General features: G+C 45.5%; 1 protein-coding gene across 3 annotated transcripts in view; it reads left to right on the forward strand.

Moving 5' to 3' along the window:
• Positions 1 to 25410, forward strand: part of dgki (diacylglycerol kinase, iota) — a 134511-nt gene that overhangs the window by 96778 nt on the left and 12323 nt on the right. For 2 of the 3 annotated variants that reach the window (XM_078417001.1, XM_078417000.1), the window contains exons 21-31: positions 29 to 91; positions 2893 to 2993; positions 4210 to 4289; positions 5016 to 5060; positions 8266 to 8335; positions 11117 to 11157; positions 14208 to 14335; positions 15759 to 15872; positions 17101 to 17126; positions 20133 to 20170; positions 20849 to 20969. In XM_078417001.1, the coding sequence (XP_078273127.1) occupies positions 29 to 91; positions 2893 to 2993; positions 4210 to 4289; positions 5016 to 5060; positions 8266 to 8335; positions 11117 to 11157; positions 14208 to 14335; positions 15759 to 15872; positions 17101 to 17126; positions 20133 to 20170; positions 20849 to 20969 (827 nt within the window). The remainder of the gene's footprint in view (positions 1 to 28; positions 92 to 2892; positions 2994 to 4209; positions 4290 to 5015; positions 5061 to 8265; positions 8336 to 11116; positions 11158 to 14207; positions 14336 to 15758; positions 15873 to 17100; positions 17127 to 20132; positions 20171 to 20848; positions 20970 to 25410) is intronic. The other variant, XM_078417002.1, reaches the window with a different exon arrangement.

Here is a 25410-nt window from a genome sequence, read left to right on the forward strand (position 1 = left end):
TGCTGGTGGGACTTGCTGGTCCGCACAGTATCCACAAGGTGCAGCACGCTGATCTCCGGCGTGTCTCTGCTCCCCCTGATAGCTTCACGCTGTAAGTAATGATCCTCTCTCTCTCTGCTACTTTCCATCCTCACCTCATGTCGTCTTCTCTGCTCCATTCTGTCCTCTTTGTTGATAGTTGCACACACATACTCACATACCAGGGTACGCCAGGCACCAGGGAATGGTACGGTAATCCAGGCAGAAGAAAGGCCTGAAAGAGACAAAAGTCCCGTCATCCGCAATCCGATTTTATGGAATCCTGATAGTCCAGCATCTCACTCACTCAGTAATCGGGAATGTGAGGGGGGGGTGGGGGGGGGGGTGGCCAGAACCAGAGGGTTCAGAGTTTGGGCTGAACTGGGATCAAGGCTATGGGTCCAGATGCAGAGCCAGGATATGGGGAGTGATGAACGTGGGTATGTTTAAGTTTATTGTCAGATGCACAAGTACGTTGAGGTGCAGGTACAATGAAACCCTTGCTTTCAGCAGCATGACAGGCACACGCATTCAGACAATGCACTAAAAACATAAATTACACATCAGTTCCACAGGACAAGAAAAAATCTGTGCATAAAAACGAGGCATTAGTGAAAAACACAATTAGAAAACAAGTCCATTTAATCTGCAAGAAGTGGTCTGTGGTGTTCCATTGTTGAAGTCGGATTAGGGTTGTGCATGTTGGTTCGAGAAATGGTGGTTGTGGGAAAGTAGCTGATCCTGAACTTGGTGGTGTGGTGCTTCCGGCTTCCGTACCTCCTGCCTGACAGTGACAGTGAGAAGAGGAATGGTGGGGATTTGTCATGATAAATGCCACCTTCATGTGGTAGAGCTAGAGCCCCATATAGATGCTTTCAATAGTGGAGAGGGTAGAAGCTTTTGAGTCCAACGTTTTCTGCAGCCTCTTGCATTCCTGTGTATTAAATTGCCATACCAGCCATGATGGAATCAGTCAGAGCATCTGCAGAGGTGTGTTGAAGTATTTGGAGACAAACTGAATCTCTTTCAACTTCTAACAAAGTAGAGGTGCCGGCAGCCTTCTTCATGATTACATCTATGTGCTGAACCCAGGACAGGTCATCTGAGATGTTAATGCCCAGGAATTTGCCGCTGCTAACTCTCCACTGCTGACCTACCAAAGAAAACTGGTTCGTGTTTGTTGCTGGAGGCAGGTGCTTGTATATTCTCCACTCCCTTTAAACTCACTGGGTTTACCCAATGAAAATATATTCATCTTCTTTATGGAATATGAATGAAAGTGGAATGACCATGTGTTTAGTATGAATGTTGGAAATGGCCATCTGGAATATCTGCATGTCCAACACCAGCAAAGGTCCAAATGTGCCGGGCTATCTGTTTATACTGAGGGAGAGAATGGAAGATGATGAGAAGAATAGTCAGCATGGATTTGAAAAAGAAAATTCTTTCTTGACCAACCTCATTAAATTCTGAAGGAGTTTCAGTAAAAGTGGATATGAATGATGATACAGATGTAATTTTTAGATGTCTTCGATAAGATATCCCATTGAAGGATAATGAATAGGGAGAGATAGTGCAGAGTAAAGGGGAGATGTCACCGAATGAATTGCCAACTGACTTCATAATTAAAAGCAGCAGGTAGAGTCAATGGTGGTTTGGGTCAGCAGTGTGGGAGATGATGAGGGGTAGTGTCCAACACAGCTCACGATTAACTCTGAAAGCATAAGCAAGTTTTGAGGGGAGGCTGGACAAGCATACGGTAAAGAAGGGTAGAGAGTGTTCTGTTGACAGATGTAACTGAGGAAAGAAGGAAAGTGACAGGTTTGGAGCACATGTGGTCTAGTTGGACTGAACACCCTGCTCCTGAGTTGTTCATCATTTGTCATCTCGTATGTTATGTAGTGTGTCTCCACATAACCGGAACGGTATCAGTGACGGATACAAGTGCAGCAAAAATGTATTTGTGTTAGGATTATGAACATTATGTATAAAAACACATCTCATCGATGATTACTATTTGCTAATAGAAGGAACCAAGTAACTATTAGCCGAGTTGCAATACTGATTTTAAGCTAATATTATTTGCCAGTACCATACTTCATCTGCTCTTCCATCACATTTAGTTCAACGTTGTGTAAAGTTTTAAAATCTAAGTGTATATATTATTCATTTCTCCTGTGCTCAATGTTGGTAATGCCTTCCAAAAAACACATTTTTGAACCAGTTTGCCAATATGAATTTGCTTTGGGCCGAATTAAGTCGATGGTGCTTCATGTAGAATTATATTATGTTGTAATTGTCATTCATGTTCGTGAAATTAGTTAAACAGGCCTTAAATATCCTGAGTATAGTTTATATTAATGAAATCTGAAAACGTACACCTTTGCACCTATTCAGCCATGTTATTTGAGACCCATTTCAAAGACTTTTTCCCAGAAAGTGACCCTCAGCGACTTGTGGCGATTGAAACAGATTCAGACAAAGTGCCACAACTCTTACTGTCCTCCCAGTTTCAGAGGGAGAGTTGCTGGTGTCTCCATCAGCCCCCTCCCCACTACCCCATCACCCAACAATCCAGTGATTATCTTAAGTACAATTGCATTGCATTTTAATGTTATATGATTGAAAATTAATTTTATTTTCTGGGGTGAATATAGTAATGGCTGTACCAAAATTTGTGTAATGTAGTAATGGCTATAGTAATGGCTGTAGTAATGGCTAATGAATATAGTAATGGCTGTACCAAATTATCCATGGCCATTTTTATTGTCTAGAATCCTTTGATAGAGAGCTGCTTGATAGAGAGCTTCCGAAATGTAGTCGGCCACATGCTTTCGTTCTTTCTGCGAGACTCTCACGGATTGTATTTTCCAGCCCACACACTGTCGCCGGCCGACTTAGGATGCGGGTGAACAGGATCAGTCTCCAGGATTACGAGAGCATGCAGTACACCAAGCACAGGCTGCAGGAGACGTGTGAGTAGTACCTGATACACTCTGGGCGGTTGCAAACGAACTCGGTGGGCAGAGCAACCCTAACCTCCAGCAACACTGGAACACCGGTTCATCATCTCATCCAATATCATCCTCCAGTGTTTCATAAGAAATAGGAGCAGGAGTAAGCCATCCATTCCCTTGAGCCTGCTCCACCATTCCTCACAGATCAGCCTCACGGCTGAGATATTGTATCCCAGTGCTATTTTCCACCATTATCTCTCTGCCCCTCAATTCCCTTCATCTTCACAAATCTGTTTTGGAGGAATTCAATGCTTTGTGTCAACAGGATGGAGAATTCCAAAGGTTCTCATCACCCTCTGAGTCCCGGCGTTTCTCCTCTTCTCAGTTATAAACAGCCACCCTTTATTCTGAGTAACCCCTGTTTCTAGGCTCCGCAGCCAGCAGAATACTTACCTTGTTGAGCCTTGTAAGAATGTTCTGGTTTTCAATCAGTTCGCCTGACCTTTGGAGAACTATGACCCAGTCTATTTAATCTTTCCTGATAGAAGAAACTCACCAACCTGTCAGTGAATCTTCACTGTACCAGTTTTGAGATATTTTTACCTTCTGATATTTGCTCATATGCATGTGGATATCCCCGGTATCTGTTCATCCATGAAATAAGGCAATGCTATAAAACTTTCTTTAAAAATAGTAATCGCTTTAAAATACATTCCTTGATGTATTCCAGAATGATACCTCTATGCAGTTTCTTTGATCTGGCTGAATAGCAATAACAGTGTAAACCGGTGATTAATATACAGAGACTGCCTCTGCTTGCTGGTTGTATTAAATTACAGAGGTTGCTTTCTTAGTTAAACAGTGATGACTGGGTGACAACTTACTACCATTGGACTATGAATGAATGGATCAATGCCAAGGAGCCAGGGGCAACAGGAAAGTACTCCTTGATTTTGCCACATGATCTGTTACTCCAGCAAGGGTTGTTTTATGACAATGTACATTTCCTTTGTGAAACATTCATCTCTTCCCAGAGTCTAAGTGATCCAGGGGATGTAACTAAGCACACGCTGTTTCTTCATTTAGAAGAAGGGTCTCAACCCGAAATGTGATTCCTTCTCTCCAGACAGGCTGCCTGTCCTGCTGAGTTACTCCAGCATTTTGGGTCCATCTTCGATTTAAACCAGCATCTTTTCCGTTCCTTCTTACGCACGCTGTTTCTTTCCTTCTTTAGCCATACCACTGGGAATTATCGTCATCCACGGAGACTGTGACCTGGAGACATGCCGCAAGTACATTGACCGGCTGCAGGAGGTAAGGGACCACTCTGCATTGATATTCTGGTGATGACGGTGGGAGAATAATAGATTCCCTCCCGACTTCAGTTGAAAGAAATATGACGAGGACGTCCTCTGTGAAAGGTTCACGACTTTCGGCCCTTGATTGGACTTTTGCCATTAGCCACGGTTGTTATGGTTACAAATGGTTCGCAACCAACTTCAGTTTAGTGTAGTTTATTGGCATGTGTACCAAGGTACATTGAAAAGCTTTTTGTTGGCTTGGTTGACCTGATTATCCTAGTAAGAGGCAGAATCTCCAATACAATACAATATATCTTTATTGTCATTGTACAGGGGTACAACGAGATTGGGAATGCACCTCCCATACGATGCAATCATTTAATTAGCTAGTCAGTATTAATTTAAACAACCCAATGAAACAAATTGTAACAGTTTTAAAACAGAATAAAGTGCAAGTAGATCTGTTCCGGATCACTGTGCGATGTGACCATCCGGCTCAGCAGGACCGGTTCATGGCAGCTATGGCCCTGGGGATGAAGCTGGGATATCAGTCATGTGTTGAGGGGGTAGAATGGAGGGGTGGACGTTGGATCATAACTTGATCCCATTGCATTAATCAGAACACCAATATTGTTAATTGATAACTTCAAAATTGAGAGCTGAGTCACTTCATCTAAAATATTTTGCCCAATGGTCAAAATGATCATTTATCGACAATGATATTTATCTTTTCTCTCAGGACTTTTATCCATTGACACCAGATGGACATCAGATTAATTACCAGGTAAGATTGTCCCCTCGGCTTGGTTTGGCTGCTTGAGGGATTATTTACCAAGAGCATACAGGTGAACTTCGGATAACTTGTACAAAATCAAAGTGCTGGAAATCCGAAATAAAAACAAAATGCCGGAGCTTCTCAGCGGGTCAGGCAGCATCTGTGGAAAGAGAAATAGTTTGGTTTAATTTAGTTTATTGTCACGTGTACTGAAGTACAGTGAAAAGCTTTTTGTTGCTTGCTGCCCAGTCAGCGGAAAGACTATACATGTCAAGTCAAGTCAATTTTATTTGTATAGCACATTTAAAAACAACCCACGTTGACCAAAGTGCTGTACATCAGTTCAGGTACTAAGAAACGAACATACAATGGCACACAAACATAACAGCACATACATAAACAGTTCACAGCACCCCCTCAGAGGGCCTCAAACGCTAACACTACATGATTACAATCGAGAGCCATCCACAGTGTACAGATACAAGATAACGGGAATAACGTTTAATGCAAGATAAAGTCAGGTAAAGTCCGAATAACCTTACCTCAGATCCAATTGACCTGCAGCTTTGACTCTGTTACTCTCTCCAAAGCTGCTGCCTGACGTGCGTTATCTGGTTCTTATTTTGTTTTCAGCGTGAAGTAGTTGTGGAGCAAATCACCCTCGATCCAGACTGCTGGTCAAACACAGCACCCACTCTGCCTGTCCACACTCGTGTTGGGGTGTGAAGGGCAGCTGAGCAGTCAAAGGCCTTCAAACACCTCTTAGATTCATTGATAAGCCGAGACATCAATGGGTACAATAGTCGAAATTGGCATGATGGACTGAAGGACTGTATGATTCTATGATATTTAATAGCTCTTTAAATAAATCTAGGTAAATATAGTATAATGGAATCATACATTGCAGAAATTAGCCCTTTCGGCCACCACGGCCATGTTGACCAGGACGCCTATCTACACAAATTCCACTTTCCCACATTGCAAGGGTCTGAAGAAGGGTCTTGACCCAAAACGCCACTCATTCCCTCTCTCCTAGATGCTGCCTGACCTGCTGAGTTACTCCAGCATTTTGTGATACCTTCGATTTGTACCAGCATCTGCAGTTATTTTCCTACACTACTTCCCACATTGCAAAGTTCCTTTACTATCCATCCACTAAATATCCATTAAAAGTGCCTTTTAAATGTTGTCATTTTATCTGCCTCCACCACCTTTGGAAGCTCATTTCAGTCATTCACCACCATCTGTGTGAAAAACTTTCCCCTCTAATCTCTTTTAAATATTTCCCCGTTCACCTTAAACCATTGTCCTCCATGTCTAGACTCCCTTTCTCTGGGAAACAGATTACGCTCGTCCATCCTGTCTATATCCTTCAAGGTTTTGTAGACCTCTTTACAGCCATCCATCAGTCTCTTAAGCTGCAGTGGAAAAAACCCAGTCTTTCCAACCTCTCCTTATAACTGCAGCCCTCTAACCCAGCCAAGATCCTGGCGAATCTCTTCAGTACTCTCTCTATTGTTACCACATCCCTGCAGTGTGGTGACCAGAACTGTATACAACTTGTAGATCCATGTCTGGTTTTACTGTTGCACATCTGGTCCATAATCCAGGCCGGGTCTTGTGCTGGGTTATCCGGGTACTGGCACGGCTAGTTACCAGGCTAACGCAGTACAAGACCGGGCCTGGATTATGGACCGGATGTGCAACAGTAAAACCAGACATGGATCTACACAACTCTCCAAGTGCGGTTTAACCAACACTTTGTTGCACCTGCAACACAACGGGCAATATTCTCGTTAATCTTCTCTGCTTTATTTCCAGCTTAATTACATCCTTCATACAGCAGGGGGACGAAAACTGAACACAATGCCCCAAATGCAGTTTCCCCAGCGTCTTGTACAACTGTAACATAATGACGCAACTTCTATACTCAGTACCCTGACTGATGAGGCCCAATGTTCCAAAAGCCTTCTTTACCACCCTATCCACCTGTGACGTCACCTTCAAGGAACTGTGCACCTGAACTGTTAGATCCCTGTGCTTTACAACATTCCCCAGGACCCTAGTTCACTATAAATGTCCTGCCCTGGTTTGACTTCCCAAAATGGAACACCTCACACTTATCTGCAATGAATTCCAACAACCATTCTTCAGCCCAAATACCCAGCTGATCAAGATCCTGCTATAATTTTGATAACCCTCTTCACTGTCTACGATACCACCTACTTTAGTGTCATCTGCAAACTTACTAATCATGCCATACACATTCTCATCTGAATCGTCAGTGTAGATCACATACAGCAATGGGCCCAGCACCAATCGCTGAGGCACACCTCTAGTTATTACAGGCCTCCAGTCCGAAAAACAACCTTCCACCACCGCTCTCTGCTTCCTTCCATGAAGCCAATTCTGTATCCAGGCAGCTAGCACTCCCAGCTAGCATGCATGTCGAGCGAAGATTCTTTTATCTCAGTCAGGGCTCCTGCAATTGCTTCTCGAGCTTCCCACAGTGTCCTTGGGACATATCTGATCAGGAGCAGAGGGCAGTCGCCAGTAACTGGCCTCCACCTCGTCTCCAATACACATGGCCGGACATAAGTCGGAGACAAGCTGAACTGTAAGTGGGAAGTAGTGGGAAATTCCCTGAGGGAAGTACAAGCCGTGATACCTTCCTCACTGCTGTTTGGCCAGTCGTCGCCCTCTGGCTGGTCAGAGATATCAATTCTCAGTGCCCTTCCACAACTGGTGGAGTCCCATTGTTTGCAAAAGCATTTTATCCCAGACTGCTTCCTTCTCCACTCAATCAAGCTACTCACCAAGTACCAAAGTGCTGGACACAAAGTGCTGGGGCAACACAGCAGGTCTGGCAGCATCTCTGGAGAAAAAGGATGGGTGACATTTCAGGTCCTGACTTGAAACGTTGTTGGCCAGATTGCCTTTGAGTCGGTGTTTATAGTGTTTTTTCCAAGAAGGCCCTGAGCCCGTCCATGCAGTAGTTCCTTACTCCTGGTGCGAATATTTGCTGCAGGACGCAGGACATTAGTCAGACTCTTCCTCCTATTGCAACATTGGAGCAGATTTTGTGAGACAACACTCACAATTGATGCCAGGTTTGCTTACCTAAACAACCTGTTTAGTTCCACTGGGAACTGCAGCAGAACCGACGATCGACTGCTAAAGCCCTCAAACGTTTGGCATTGTTTTTATTTTTCAGGACAGTGAGTCTAACCAGCGCCAGATGTCGTCTTCCCAGAATCTTTCTTCCAAATGGTGCTTCCTTGACTGTGAGTAACTGCAGGCGTTCATTAATGGAAATGTTATTCGTTTTGATTTATTCATTTTGTTCTGCCAGAGCAGCATCACCGAGGGAAGTCCATATATTAATGAAGAGCAATTTATCAACTTACTTTCTGAAAATAAGTAACACCTTCTTTCTCAATTGGCATCATGAATGTCTGAAGAAGGGTCTCGACCCGAAACATCACCCATTCCTTCTCTCCAGAGAGGCTGCCCATCCCGTTGAGTTACTCCAGCTTTTTGTGTCTTTGTTCGGTTTAAACCAGCATCTGCAGTTCCTTCTTACACATAATGAATATCTAAGTCATTTTGCTTTTGAGTTGTTTTCGATACTGAAGTGCTCCTAAGGTTTAATGTCTGTCACCTTCAACACTATCTACGTGTAACACAATATCCAGCACTGCCTTTAAATATTAAAATGCCATTGCAAACACACAAAGTGTCCCATTAGCTGTTTTGACTGATAATATCCCAAACTCTGGAAGAAATTCTTCATGACCAGAATGGACAGGCACTTGAAGAAGATAGACACAAAAAGTTGGAGTAACTCAGCGGAACAGGCAGCATCTCTGGAAAGAAGGAATCGGTGACTTTTCGGGCTGGGGTCTGAGGGTCTCGACCCAAAACGTCACCCATTCCTTCTCTCCAGAGATGCTGCCTGACCTGCTGAGTTACTCCAGCATTTTGTGAATAAATACCTTCGATTTGTACCAGCATCTGCAGTTATCTTCTTATACTACTTGTAGATCAGATTCTTGCAAACCCAGGAACTCTTCAGGGTTATCCCAGAGTCTGGTGATTAATGAACGTTTCCAGAGATCTGGGACCTCAGAGAAAGCCCCAGGTAACCTGTACACGTTCTGTCAGGCTGCAGGTCACAATTGGTCAACGTTCATTAATTCATAAGCAGAATTAGGCCAAATAATCTGCTCTGCCATTCAATCATGACTGATCTATCTTACCCTCCCAACCCCCATTCTCCTGCCTTCTCCCCATAGCCCCTGGCTCCCGTACTAATCATTGTGCATCCCAACGTTACAATCTTTATTCCTATTCAGTTTAGCACTCCTCCAGGGTTGAGGACGACTTGCTTTCACTCCAGTTCTGAGGCCTGAAAGCTGCCCCTGCATTAATTATTTTAATGTTAAGTGACCAACCAAATGCCACACGGGTATTGCATCAGGAGGCTGAACATCTGAAGGTCAATCCTGGAAAAGTGGCACGATCATGCCGGGCATAAGGGAGGGCAGCAGGTTGGCATTTGGTGTTCTGCCTTTAACGGGGAACCACTCAACAGAAAGACAGCTCTTTATAAGCCAATGGCCGTTAGATCAGGTGCCTTCAGAAATTCTTTGACAAGTGCACGCTGCAGGTCAGTAAATTGGACGTGAGGCTTGGGCCTGTGATTTGGCAGAGGACTTTGATTTGCATTGTTTAGTTGTGTAACACCCGGGTAGATTTGTTCTCTCCATCCACTCACTGCCCTCTGCTCAGCCCAAGGATACAAACGGGCATCGCTGGCCTTCCTGTCCCTCAGTCTGAAGAAGGGTCTCGACCCGAAATGTCACCCATTCCTTCTCTCCAGAAATGCTGCCTGTGTGTCCAGCATTGTGTGTCCATTTCCTTAATCCGGCTGGCTGCCTGAAAAAATATATAAGCAGGATCAGGCCATTCAGCCCCTCATGTCTTTTCTGCTATTCACTGAAATCATGACTGACCTTCTATCTCAGTGTCACCTTTCTCACCTCTAACCCTAACCCCGATCCCCTGTATTCACCTATTACTTGCCAGGCTTTGGCCTTCCCCTCTTCTCTTCGACCTTTCTTTTCACTCTCCTTCCACCCAAATCAGTCTGAAGAAGGGTTCCCAACTCGAATCGTCACCTTGCCATGTTCTCAAGAGATGTTGCCTGACTCACTGAGTCACTCCAGCACTTTGTGCCTTTTTTATAAACCAGCATCTGCAGTTCCTTGTTTCTAAAAAAAAAACTGCAGATGCTGGTAATATGATATAAAAACAGAGAGTGCTGGAAATACTCAACAGGTCAGCCCACATCTGTGGTAAGAGAAACAGAGCGAACATTTCAAGTGAACAACATATCCATGTTGGATATCTGCTGTCTCCAAGCAGTAGAGGGATGATACTACAAACACGGCCTCCACATAAATGCTCCACTTCCACTGAAAGGATAAGTGAGACAACAACAGCGACCTCTCCCAGACCAAGGTTCCCGGTCCATCTCAGTTGCTACAGTGGGCATGCCACATCATTCACAGGCTGAACACCAGGCTTCTGAAACAGACAGACAATGAATGTGTGCAGATCGCTGTTTAACCATCACAGTTTCCATCCCAAAAATAAATTATTTATTTTGTTTTGAAGAGAATAAATGGCCCCAAATTCTCAGAGCACTATAAATTAAAAATAAGTCACTTTAATGCCTGCCTTTGGTTGATTCCTTCACTGACGTTTCTGGATGTTATTTGTTTCCCTCTCAGCCTTTATTTAGTTGTTAATTTTTGGTTATGCATTCTAATGGTTGTTTCTCTGGTGGTTGTGTGCACTGATGTGCTTTTTAAGGTTGGGCGCTCAGATGGTTGTGCTTCCCCCTGTTCGTGTGCTCTGATGGTATACATTCTTTTGCTTCTATCCTTATGCTGCCGTTCCCCTGACCTTGCTCCATTTGTTCAGCTCCACCGTTTTCTTGCAGCAACGTTGCCTTTACCTTGCTTGCTGAGCCGAACCTTTTCTGCCCTTTCTCTCTGCAGCAACCTCCTTGGATCGATTCTACCGCATTGACAGAGCCCAGGTAGGACAATGTGAATCCTTATCATTCTGAATGACCCATCCTATCTACCAGGGTATGAAGAAATAACTTTATCGCTAACCACTCAGGAGATCTTTTATACTTACGTTATCTTGGATCATTGAACGTTTGCCTTCCTGCATTTAGCCTGTGTTGATGTGCAAGGATCTATGTGTATTGCAGCCTGGTTTCCATTGATCCAGACAACTGCAATGAATTGCATTAATATACCTTTGATATCGGGAAACATGGGACAGGTATAGAAAATGGAGGGGAAATGTTTGTTGCTTAAACAAAGTGGTGAATCTTCAGGGTGGTGTTAAAGCTGTAGAGGTGAAAAGAAATGTGAGAAATGGAGGTTTAAGTGCCTAACACCAGATGGGTAGATAGTGATTTAGGGGATGGGACGGGGGAGTGGAGAGCAGAATAGGGGGATATTTGGGAGTTGTGGGGTGATCCTCAGCCAGAAGCCCCAATAGATTTCTGTCATGTATTTGTTAGGGTCTCTCCACGGCATGGATAAGTCCTCAGGGTTCCTAATCAGTTGAACAATGCACTTGACTTGATTCCCATTCTGCTGGTGAAGGAAACATGGCATGGGGTGATGTCTGGAGCTAGCCCTGCAAAACAATAGGAAGATGGAGAGCAGATGCACCATGGCTCTTCCTGAATCCAGTGACTTCTCGTTAGACGTCACGGTGCAAATGTGGTGTGGTGGCAGCAAGGCCTTGATCGGTCATCATGTTCCCGGCTAATGGGAAGCCAAAGCTTGCTTTAACTGGAGATTGACAGACAAGTCAACATTAGGAGTGTGGACCAACATCAATATTAGGAGGTAGACACAAAATGCTGGAGTAACTCAGCAGGACAGGCAGCATCTCTGGAGAGAAGGAATGGGCGACATTTCGGTTTGAGACCCTTCTTCAGACTATATTACACTTCAATAATAATTCAGACGCTTCAATCATATCATCATATCATATCATATATATACAGCCGGAAACAGGCCTTTTCGGCCCTCCAGGTCCGTGCCGCCCAGTGATCCCCGTACATTAACACTATCCTACACCCACTAGGGACAATTTTTACATTTACCCAGCCAATTAACCTACATACCTGTACGTCTTTGGCGTGTGGGAGGAAACCGAAGATCTCGGAGAAAACCCACGCAGGTCACAGGGAGAACGTACAAACTCTTTACAGTGCAGCACCCGTAGTCAGGATCGAACCTGAGTCTCCGACGCTGCATTCGCTGTAAAGCAGCAACTCTACCGCTGCGCTACCGCTCAATGTTAGGAGTGTGGTCCAACACCCTTCATCAAAGGACAGTGGGACATTCACCAACAGTCATGTACATACAGTCCAGACCAGCCCACATCACGCACCTCTCCAATCCACTCCAGCACATCACTCCGACACCGATTGGCTTGTGCACACTCCCTGCCACGCTCTGTGTTCTTCGTATTGTCACCATTGGGACTCAGTGTCAGCTTCCTGACGCTTCATTCCTCCTCCACAGTCACCAAGTGCTCCCCAGATTCAGATCAGTTTAACGTCACATACACAAGGGTACATGAAATTCCTAGCTAGTATGAAGCTCATAGACTAAGCAATAATCCCAATACATATGACAATAAATACGATGATTGCAAAGCAGCAGAATGGTGCAAAGGTTACATTGCAATCCTAAGTCGTGCACAAATAAACTAACGTGTAATAATGGAATAAAGTAGAGTTAAGAGTAAGAGTATGTAGCGGTCAGAGAGTCATACAGCTCTAAAACAGGCCCTTCAGCCCAACTTGCCCTGTCTACACTAGTCCCACCTGCTGCTTTTGGTCCATTCCCCTCTAAACCTCTGCAGTACCACAAGGAAGTTGTGTGAAAGAAGTGACTGGTTCAGGAGTCGGATAGCAGTGTGGGTAAGCTGCTTTATCTTGTCCCATAAAGTAGAAGGGAGAAAAGGGAATGGTCGGGGTAACAGGCATCCTTGATACTTCCAGCCTTCTTGATGCAAAGCAATGGATTAAATGGAAGGAATTGATGAGCTTGGGAAGGACTAGGCTATCTTCCTCACTCTCCACAGGATCTCTGCACAGGCTGAGATACGGCCCATCAGAATACTTTCTAAAGCACGAGAATTGGACTAAATGAGAGAACCCTCGTGGGCATGCGAAAATTCCTCAGATGCTTTAGAAAGTAAATACACTGATGCGCTTTCGTGATAACCGCGCCCGTATGCAGGGACCAGGTTAGGCCAGCTTAGGTTGGTGGTGATATGGATGCCAAGGAACTTGAAGCTGTCGGTCTTCTCTACTGCAGCTCCATTAGAGACATTCATCGTGGGAACAGGCCTTTCGGCCCTAACTGTATAAAACCAAAGATGGCCATTTGGGAGCAGCTGCTGTGGGAGATGCTGTGTTTTGAGGTACAAGTGCTGTGTTTAAGGGTAAGTGTTGAGCATTCTCAAGGGGAAGGGGGAGCAGCCTGTAGTCATTGTGCACATTGGCACAGTTCACATCGGTAGGAGGAAGGATGAGGTCCTGCAGTGTGAATACAGGGAGTTAGGTAAAGCGTTAAAAAGCAGGGCCTCAAGTGGAGCAATCTCTGAATTAAACTATATTCTGCACTCTGTTTATTTTCTCTTTTCAGGATTCAGGATATCTTTATTTGTCATCCAAAAAAACAAGTTTTTTGGACGAAATTTAGTCACCCACAGTCCAACAATAAGAGCAATAAAATAAGTAAATTACACAACCCCAACCAACATAAAAAAAAGAAACATCCATCACAGTGAGTCTCCTCCTCCAGTCCCCTCCTCACTGTGATGGAAGGCCAGAATGTATTTTCTCTTCCCCTGCCGTCTTCTCCCGCGGTCAGGCTGTTGTCGTTGCCACGTTCCAGGCCGCGCCGGACGGTGAAAGGTCCGCAGCGGGCCTTTGTACTCATGTGTGGCTTAACTTGCCCAGCTAGCGTACAAAATAAAGTTTTTCACTGTGTCTCAGTATATGTGACAATAATTAACCAATAACCCCCGCCTCCCTTTCCTCCTCAGGAGCATCTCCACTTTGTGACAGAGGTGGCTCATGACGAGCTCTTTATTCTGGATCCTGAGATAGCGACCACCGTGAAGGCTGGGCCAACCCCAGAGATGCCAGACCTCGTGGTGGAACCTTCCCCAGGGTACGTTACCTCTCCTAAGCAGCCACCTCTCGCCTGAGCCCAACCTCATCCTTCTCTTAGAGTTCAATCATGGCTACAACTGGGTACCTTTTCCAGATAGCCAAGTCTTTCCAAAACCAGCCAAATATATTTGTACATAAGGTGCTTTAGGACATACTGACCACTTAAATGCAAGCCATTTTCATTCTAATTTATTAAGACTGTTTGACATGTATTGTCTCAGGTTACCTAGGTCTTAAAATATTATAATGAAAAGGAACTGCGGGGCTGCTGGTTTATACCAAAGATAGACACCAAATACTGGAGTAATTCAGCAGGTTAGGCAGCATCTCTGCAGAAAATGGATAGGTGACGTTTCAGGTCGGGACCCTTCTTCAGACTGATCGTGGGCGGGGACTGGAAGCAAGAAAAGACCAGGACAAACCATTGCTGGCAAAAGATTACCTCAAGCAGGGAGGTTCCCTGATAGGCTGCCTGATAGCTACTGACGATGCGATTCCAAGAGGGATAGTTTGTTGCAAACTGTGGAACTGATTAACCAATTTTTAGTGGAGGAAGGGAGGGAAATGTGAGGGGAGAGGTGAGTGGTGTTTGTAGTGGTTACCTAAAATTTGAGAATTCAACGTTCACATCGCTGGGTCACGGTAGCGCAGCGGTAGAGTTGCTGCTTTACAGCGAATGCAGCGCCGGAGACTCAGGTTCGATCCTGACTACGGGTGCTGCACTGTAAGGAGTTTGTACGTTCTCCCCGTGACCTGCGTGGGTTTTCTCCGAGATCTTCGGTTTCCTCCCACACTCCAAAGACGTACAGGTATGTAGGTTAATTGGCTGGGTAAAATGTAAAAATTGTCCCTAGTGGGTGTAGGATAGTGTTAATGTACGGGGATCACTGGGCGGCACGGACTTGGAGGGCCGAAAAGGCCTGTTTCCGGCTGTATATATATGATATGATATGATAAGTGAAATATGAGGTGCTTGCCGTTCCTTCAATTTGTGTGTGACCTCACTCTGGCAATGGAGGAGCCTCTTGAAATGTTATTTTCTGCGCCGTCCATTTCTTCTGTCAAACTGAGTTTAATTCGTAGGGTTCAAAGCTTAGTTTGGAAAGGAAGACTGAGTTACAAGTGGATACGATAACTGACCTCACCAGGACTCTAACTGACCTCAAACTGAGATGGAGCCACCTCTGATCACTGTCCAGTCTGTGGAAGGACTCAACACTGATGCCTCTGTCGTTGAATTGTACACCACTGGTCAGGGCCTTGTCTCACAAAGGAAGAGCCAGCATATTATTCATATGTTAGAGAGGAGGATCCCATAAAGCAATTTTCTACCTTGTTTCTTCTTGAGAAGAGAAACTCAAATGGAAATAAATTCAGAATTGGTGCCAAATTGAAAAACTAAATGCCCTGTGGATTTTTAGGAAAACAGAACTATGGAATGGCTCCAGTGGGAAGTGGATTGGAAGTGACAGCTGTGACTCTGAGCCTGGGCTACAACACCAACTTCTTGGCAGACAGTCGGTCCAGAGGCTCAGGTACAAAACTTACACTCACATGCGGGAACAAGCTGATCTTGAAAGCCTCTCCTTCAATCTTCACTCCAGCAACAATCCCCACACCCAACGACTGGTATGTTCCTCACACTTCAGATCCTGCACATGCCCCACATTTGCCCGGTCCTGGTAATCACCCGCAAGCTGTTCTTCCCAACAATGTCCTTCATGTTCCTCATCTTCCTGATCCAAGCGAAATTCCTGTAACTGAGAATTGCAACAACACTTCACACATTCTCAATCCTAATAACAATCCCCAACTCCTGATTGTATAATCATTACTGTAGTGTCAATATGGACAATATTCCCCAATCCCCCGAGAGAGATCACCCTTCTGACAACTGTTTGACTGCACCCAAATCAGGCAATCATCACTGACTACAAACTGTACTTGCAATTCTGACTGCAATTCTCATATCTTGTTAATTACCAGATTTCCATTCCTGACAATTCCTGCACTCCTGATTCCATCAACTTTCTGTATGCTCCTGATACCAAAACATCCAAAGCAATTCTGGTCTTAAAAATATTACCCACATTCCTAATCCCAACACCCTTCCCCCATTTCCCATCCTGACAACATTCCCATTACTTTAGATTGCAATGAGGTTTCCCACATTCCTGACTCGAACCCCTACATTTTGGCCCTTCCCAATGAACTTTCCTTCATTGCAACGGGATAATGTTTCTAAACCTTTGACACAAACCAACGGAGTAGACCATGCTGTGCTGATCTTTGAGAGGTTATCATGATTTGATTTAAATCTATTCAAGGGACTTGGATTTAATTGCCCATTCTAATTGCCCTTGAGAAGGTGGCGGTGAGCTGCCTTCTTGAATGGCTGCAGTCCTTGAGGTGTGGGTGCACCCACATGGGGTTAGGGAGGGAGGTCCAGGATTATGACTCAGCGATGGTGAAGACACAACGGAACAGTTCCGAGTCAGGGAGGTGTGTGGCTTGTAGTGTGAGTGGTGGGGTGGTGATGTTCACATATATCTCTGTTGTCCTTGTCCTTCGAGCTGGTGGAGAGGGTGGTTTGGAAGCTGTTTTAAGAGTCCCGGTGAGTTGCTGCAGTGCATCCTGCGTATAGTACAACTGCTGCCACCGTGTGTCAGCTATACTGAGTGTTTTTCTCAATGACCCATGCAGAGGTATTTTACCATACAGAGAGTAACCCCACAAATCACTTCTACTTTCTTCTCTCTTCAGGCTTCCTTCATCTTCCGAGGAACAAGGTACTTACTTCCGTTCTTATAGTAAACCCTTCCGTGGTCAAAATTATTCTGGTGTAAGTTCTGATGGTTAGCGTTATTACCCTTCTTGAGGGCACAGAAATTCCAGCGGTTTTCCCATGAGCAAAACTGCTGAGAATGTTCTTACTTTCTGCAAATACCTCGCGGATATCACTTTATATTGCAAGTTGAGCGGGACCACAGAAGACACCCAGGAGGCCCAGAAATTGTCAGCTGGCACCCGTGACTGGAGTGAAGTTTCCTGCTAAAGTTGCATCAGTTTCAGTCCTTGGCTGTTTAAGCTTTGTTCAATGTGTTTGGAATATAATGCTTGGCCTTTTTTAAAAACGTTTACTCTACTCTGTGTTAAAAGTTCCCCTTTTGCAGTCTAGATAGAAACCCCTAATGTAAGGCAGATTTAACCTGCTGACCACTTCTAAAAGGAAGGTATCACAAAATGCTGGAGTAACTCAGCAGGTCAGGCAGCATTTAGGAGAGAAGGAATGGGTGTTCTGCATTGTTTCTGCCTGTTCAATGCAACAATGCAGAACACCCATTCCCTCTCTCCTAGATGCTGCCTGACCTGCTGAGTTACTCCAGCATTTTGTGATACCTTTGATTTGTACCAGCATCTGCAGTTATTTCCCTACACTTCTAAAAGGAATATGAGGGGTCTTAAGATTTAACTCCATAGTGTATCTGAATGCGACTGTGGGAACACAGTTGACAGGGTGTAAAGAAGGTACAAGATATATTTGCCTTCATAAGTTTTAGGGCATTGAATATAAAAGTTGGGTTGCTATGCTGCAACTTTACAAAACACCGGTTAGACCGCACTTGGTGCACTGCATAGAAAGGATCTGATTGAGCTGGAGGGAGTGCAGAGGAGATTCACTAGGATGTTGCCTGGTCTGGAAGAATTTAGTATGGGGAGAGATTGAATAGGTCGTGTATGTTTCCCCTGGAGCAAAGGATGTCAAGGGAGGATGCAATAGATATATATAAAATTATAACAGGATAGATAGTAAGAATTTATTTCCCACGCCAGTGGTATCAAAAACAAGAGGGTGTACATTAAAGGTGAGACGAAAAGGATTTAAAGGAGACTTGAGGAGCAAGGGTTTTTTTATACACAGAGAGTAGTTAGAAACATAGAAAATAGGTGCAAGAATAGGCCATTCGGCCCTTCGAGCCGCACCACCATTCAATATGATCATGGCTGATCATCCAAAATCAGTATCCCGTTCTGGCTTTTTCCCCATATCCCTTGATTCCCTTAGCCCTAAGAGCTAAACCTAACTCTCGCTTGAAAACATCAAGTGAAATGACCTCCACTGCCATCTGTGGCAGAGAATTCCACAGATTCACAACTCTCTGATGTCTGAAAGGTGGTAGAATCAGAGACAATTACTATGTTAAAGAGAAGATAGACACAAAAATCTGAAGTAACTCAGTGGGACAGCAAGCATCTCTGGAGAGAAGGAAGGTTGACGTTTCGGGTCGAGACCCTTCTTCAGGTCTCGATCCGAAACGTCACCCATTCCTTCTCTCCAGAGGTGCTGCCTGTCCCGCTGAGTTACTCCAGCTTTTTGTGTCTATCTTCAGTTACAACCAGCATCTGCAGTTCCGTCTTACATTCTATGTTAAAGAGACATTTAGACAGGCCCTAAACTCGACAAGACATTGAAGGGTGCGGACCTAATACAGGCAAATAGGCTTAGTGTGGAAGGGCAAAGAGGTCGACATGCATGTGGTGGGCTTAATGACCTGTTTCTATGCTGTGCGTCAGTGTTTCTGTGCATCTGCTCTCCTGGGTGGTAGAGGTCACCATGAAGGTACACCAGATGTCATGGCAAGTTGCTCCAGAGGTTCCTACAGATGTCACGTATGATAGCCTCAGACAGTTTAAGATAATGCCATATGCTATTAACTGTAGTATTAATATATATCAACGAAGTTGAAACTTTTAATTGTAACATTAAAATATAGCAATAATGCAATAATTAAATCAGTGCCATAATGCTGTTAATTATAGCATGATACACAGTATAGCAACAATATCATAATTATAGCGATGATATAACTATTAATTGTAGCATGAATATATGGCAATTATTTTAATTATGACATTCAACTTTAGTTAAGCTGCACTTGGGTATTGAGTGCAGTTCTGGTCATCCCATTACAGGAAGTATGTGGAGGTTTTGGAGAGAGTGCAGAAGAGATTTACCAGAATGCTTCCTGGATTAGAGGCTCTTACCTTAGTTTACTTTCGTTTAGTTTAGAGATACAGCGCGGAAACAGACCCTTCGGCTCACCGAGTCCGCACCGACCAGCGATCCCCTCATATTAACACTATCCTACATACACTAGAGACAATTTACATTTATACCAAGCCAATTAATCTACAAACCTTGGAGTGTGGGAGGAAACCGAAGATCTCGGAGAAAACCCACGCAGTCACAGGGAGAATGTACAAACTCCGTATAGACAGCACCCATAGTTGGAATCAAACCAGGGTCTCTGGCGCTGTAAGGCAGCAACTCTACCGCTGCGTCACTGTAGCCTTAAGGAGAAGTTGGACAAACTTGGATTGTTTTCTCCGGAGGATGAGAAGTAGCCTAACAGAAGTATCTCAAATTAGATAGGGTGGATGGTCAGATTTTTTTTTCGCTGGGAGTCCGTAGGTTTAAGGAGAGAAGGGGAAAGTTTAAAAACAATATGTGAGGCAAGGTTTTGATTTTGCAAGGAGAGCATTAGGTGCATGGAATGCACGTGCCCTAGGGAGTGTGGTGGAAGCAAATACGATAGTGACGTTTAAGAGGTTTTGAGATAGGCACTTGAATATTCTGGGAATGGAAGGATATGCATCACGTGCAGACAGAGGAGATAAGTTAAACTTGCATCGTGTTTGTGGGCCAACAGAGCTGTTCCTGTGCCATATTGCTTTATGTACTATGCATTATGTTCTCTTTTATGTTTAATATATTCCCCATGTCTGTATTTCAGAACTTCTTCATTCAGTCCTGGAGGGCAACTTGCAAAAGGTAATGAAATGATTCAAAATATGGCTCAGGTGTGTGCGTGTGCATATATATATATATATATACACACATAGCGCCAAATGTTGATATACTATATTATATATATATATATGAGATGGAAACACAACACAATGTGATAGTCTTTTGTTTGTGCTAGTTGGTATTTCCAAAAATCCAAATTAAAACAACTAGTCACAAAACCAAAATACTGCAGACACTGGAAATCTGAAATAGAGCAAGTTTGGTCAGTGATACACATCTGGTCAGGCAGCATCTGTAGAAAGAGAAACAGCTGTCTCCATTTATTTCCTATCCTGAAAATTAGGAAGGAAATGTTTTTTAAAGTTTGTTTTAATGTTTTATTTGTGTTGTTATATGTTTTCTTTATTGTTATTTTTGGTTTAGTTGATTTTATTTCAGAAATCCATTTACATCCATTGAGCAGCTCCCTAATGTCTCTGAACATCAGAGCCGAGGCTGGCTGGGTGTTGAGGCCCATTTACTACTGAGACCTCAATGGGTCTTCAAGGACATTTCCTGGGTGTGAAAGGTCAGCTTGATTGGCCCTCTGCAAGTGGCTCCCTATTTGCCATGCATTGCGATTTTAGTTTATTTTCGTGACATTACCAGGCAACTTTGTACAAATCCAAGGATGTGTAAACGTTGGTGTCTTTTTTATAGTTCATCGACTCTTGCACTAAGGGGGCCAGCCTGATGGTGTGCACGTCTGAGGGCTTCTCTGTGCTCCACTGTGCGGCAAAGAATGGCCACAAAGAACTTGTAAAGTACATTGTAGAACATGGTGAGTTTCATAGGTTGCATTTCTGATTGCAACAAGGCAAGAGCTGCCAATTGCTTCTTAAGGCCAGAGGCATTAGACAATAGACAATAGGTGCAGGAGGAGGCCATTCTGCCCTTCGAGCCAGCACCGCCATTCAATGTGATCATGGCTGATCATTTTCAATCAGTACCCCGTTCCTGCCTTCTCTCCATACCCCCTGACTCCATTCAATGGAAATAAAATCTGAATGATAGCCTCATTGGGGTTTCAGAGTGTATGAGCCCGATTGTAGTCAAACTCGTAACATAATATGTGAATGAAGCATCAGATTGTGGGAATAATGACTGTTCTTCCCGTGAATGTGTGGGTATCCTGTGGGGGCTCTGCTTCCTCGAACATCCCAAACATGTGGGCTGGTTGATAGGTCACTGTAATTTGCCCCTAGTCTAGGTAGGTGAACCAGGAGTGTAGGGGAGGGGTTGATTTGAATGTGGGCGATTAGGTTACAGGAAAATAAATGGGGGAGTGGGACTGATGGGATTGCCCTGAGAGCTGGCACAGGCGCAATGAGCTGACTGGCCTCCAGCTGTGAAAAATTATGAAGAGAAAGAGGTCATTAATTTTCAATCAGTTTCCTATGTCTCGGGATTCAAGAGTGATTTGTGATACAGACCATTATTTTTGTGACCACGATACATCGAGAGTCTCCTGAGGTTACCACGGGATTGTCCCAGGGAAGGCGACAAGATTCGCATGTCGCCCAAAAGTCAAACGCAGTGGTCGGGTTTCCATAATTGGGACATCTGTGATTCCCAGTTATGAATGAAAAGATGGTGTGATCCACTGCCCAACCTAAGCAGCACCGACACTGCCCCATCCTCGTAGCCCCCTGTCTTGATCCAAGATGGCACCCATGCCAGGCAACTCTTTGATAGAGTTATCTGTAAGGGGTTTCTGCGCCGAGCTTTCGCCCGACCTAAGGTCCCCGTGCCTTGCTCTGATCCCTTGACCAGGCCGTGCACACTGGTCATCATCATGGCCGTATACATTCCCCCACAGGCTAATGCTAACCTAGCATTAGCACAGCTGCACTCGGCCATCAGTAAGCAGCAGGATGCCCACCCCAACGGTGCCTTCATTGTTGCAGGGGACTTCAATCAGGTCGACCTACGAGCCTCGCTCCACAAATTCCATCAGCATGTGCAGTGCCCTACCAGGGGCTCAAACACACTGGATAAGGTGTACACCAATGTAAAGGACGCCTACAGAGCTCTCCCCTGCCCACCCCTGGGACAATCCGATCACCTCTCACTGTTTCTACTGCCCGCATACAAACCCCTCATCCGCAAGACCAAACCCACAATAAAGACGGTCAAAATATGGCCCGAGGATGCCACCCTACAACTCCAGGACTGCTTTGATCGCACCGACTGGGACCTGTTTGCACAACAGGCCACCTATGGTTCAGAGATAGAGGTAGACTTGGAGGAATACGCATCCACTGTGCTCTCCTACATCAAATGCTGTGTGGAGAATGTCACGGAGGACAAGGTGATAAAGATGTTCCCAAACCGGAAACCCTGGATGAACAAGGAGGTACAGAACCTGCTGAGGGCACGCAACAATGCCTTTAAATCTGGTGACACTTCAGCATACAGTGTTGCCAGATCACACCTAAGCAAAGGTATTAAAAGGGCCAAAGACACCCATAGGCAACGGGTGGAAGACCACTTCAACACCACGGACACCAGAAGCATGTGGCAGGGTGTCAGGGACATCACTGGCTACAAGAGCAGCCCTGCCTGCCCCCACAGCGATATGGCATTGACCAACGAGCTTAACACCTTCTTTGCCCGCTTTGAAACTGGCAAAACCACCTTGAGTGAAAGAACCCCAGCCGAGGCGGTGGGACAGGTCTTGCAACTGAGCACACAGGAGGTACAACGCGCTCTGCAAAGGGTCAACCCACGCAAGGCTGCAGGACCGGATGGAGTTCAAGGAAGGGTACTGAAGGACTGTGCTGAACAGCTGGCTGAGGTATTCACCAGGATCTTTAACCTGTCATTATCTCTGGCTACGGTCCCCAAGTGCCTGAAGTCGGCTACCATAGTTCCGGTGCCGAAAAAAGCAAAGATCTCCAACCTGAACGACTACCGCCCGGTTGCCCTAACGCCGATAGTCATGAAGTGCTTTGAGAGGCTGGTCCTCTCACACATCAAATCCAGCATCACTGACTCACTGGACCCACATCAATTTGCATACAGGGCAAATAGATCCACAGAGGACGCCATCTCTCTGGCTCTTCACACTGTCCTGACTCACCTAGAGAGACAGGGCACGTACGTGAGGATGCTATTCATTGACTATAGCTCTGCCTTCAACACGGTCATCCCCACCAAGCTCATCACCAAACTCCACCAGCTAGGCCTTAGCTCGTCATTATGTGACTGGATCCTGGACTTCCTGCTGGAACGACCGCAGGCAGTGAGAATGGGCCCGCACCTGTCCTCCACTATCACCCTGAGTACCGGCACACCACAGGGCTGTGTTCTGAGCCCCATGCTCTACTCCCTCTTCACACACGACTGTGTTCCTGCATTCGACACCAACACCATTGTGAAGTTTGCAGATGACACAACGGTGATCGGGCTGATCACCAACGGGGATGAAACAAACTATAGAGCGGAGGTGCAGAACCTGGCGGACTGGTGCTCGGATAACAACCTGTCCCTAAATACCACCAAGACCAAGGAGCTGATCATCAACTTCCGTAGGTCACATAACGGGGAATATGCCCCGATCTCTATCAACGGGGTCAGTGTGGAGAGAGTGTCCAGCTTCAAGTTTCTGGGCACTCACATTTCGGAGGACCTAACATGGACCAATAACACTGCTGCGCTGGTCAAGAAGGCACAACAAAGACTGTTCTACTTAAGAACACTGAAAAAGTCTGGTCTACCCCAAACGCTGCTGACGACCTTCTACCGCTGCACCATAGAGAGCATCCTAACGCATGGAATCCCTGTGTGGTACCTCAGCTGCACGGAGGCAGAAAGGAAAGCTCTACAGCGGGTAGTCCATAGAGCTCAGAGGGCCATCGGAACACAGCTACCAGACTTGGAGGGCATCTACAACACACGATGCCTCAGAAAAGCCACCAGCATCCACAAAGACTCTTCACACCCCTGCAACAGTCTGTTCGAACTCCTTCCATCGGGCAGACGATACAAGGCCTTCTATGCCCGCACCTCCAGACTCAGGAACAGCTTCATCCCCAGGGCCATAGCTGCTATGAACCGGTCCTGCTGAGCCGGATGGCCACAACGCATAGATCAACTTGCACTTTACCCTGTCCAAAACTGTTACAACTGTTCGTTTCGTTGGGTTGCTGCTGTCTAAATTACCTAAATTATTGCATCGTATGGGAGGCGCATTCCCAATCTCGTTGTACCCCTGGGTACAATGACAATAAAGATATATTGTATTGTATTGTATTGTATTGTGTACTAGTCACAGAAATGGATCTGCAATCACACAATACAATCGCTCCACTCTTTTAAATCTCTACTGCAACAGCAGATTCACGTTATTCCCTTTATCATGTATTTGTACACTGTGGATGGCACGATTGTAATCATGTATTGTCTTTCCGCTGCCTGCTTAGCACACAACAAAAGCATTTCACTGTACGTCAGTACACGTGACAATAAACTAAACTCAAACTCTAGTCTCAGTTATTGCTGAGTCAGTCCCTGTCCACACTCCGTATTGCCTGCTACTCCCTGTTAGCTCCATGTCTATAGTCTCCGTATTGCTGTGTCACTCCCCATCAGGCCCTGTCCACACTCCGTATTGCCTGCTACTCCCTGTTAGCTCCCTGCCCATAGTCTCAGTATTGCTGTGTCACTCCCCATCAGTGGCGTGGCTGTGTTCTGCAGCTGCGGCTCACCGGCAGTCTCCGTTTTTTTTTTGTGTTTTTTGTCATTGTTGATGTTAAATGTACGTTTTGTTTTATTTTTAATTCTGTGTATGTAGGGGGGTGGTGGGGGGGTTGGGGGAAACCTTTTTTTAAATCTCCTCCTCAACGGAGATGCGACCTTTACCGTGTCGTATCTCCGTTCGCGCAACGGCCTAACATCGTGGAGTCGGCGGCCTCCAGCTGGGATCGACCTCGAAGACTCCGGTCGCAGGGCCTGGACTTACCATCTCGGAGGCTTCGGCCGTGGGCCCTGCAGACCGCAACATCGGGAGTTCGCAGGTCCCTGGCTGGCGACCGGCTTTTGGGAGCTCCAGCCGTAGCAGCTTCGACCGCCCCGAAGCACGAGGCACGATCAACCCGCCCGCAGGCCCTTCATCGCCCTGCGTGGCCCGGCCGCGGCACTTTACATCGCCCGGTGGGGGCTCAGGACTCTCATCGCCCTGCGTGGCTCGGCCGCGGCATTTTCCATCGCCCGGTGGGGGC

This window comes from Rhinoraja longicauda, chromosome 20 (genome assembly GCF_053455715.1).
Source record: "Rhinoraja longicauda isolate Sanriku21f chromosome 20, sRhiLon1.1, whole genome shotgun sequence".
Taxonomy (NCBI): domain Eukaryota; kingdom Metazoa; phylum Chordata; class Chondrichthyes; order Rajiformes; family Arhynchobatidae; genus Rhinoraja; species Rhinoraja longicauda.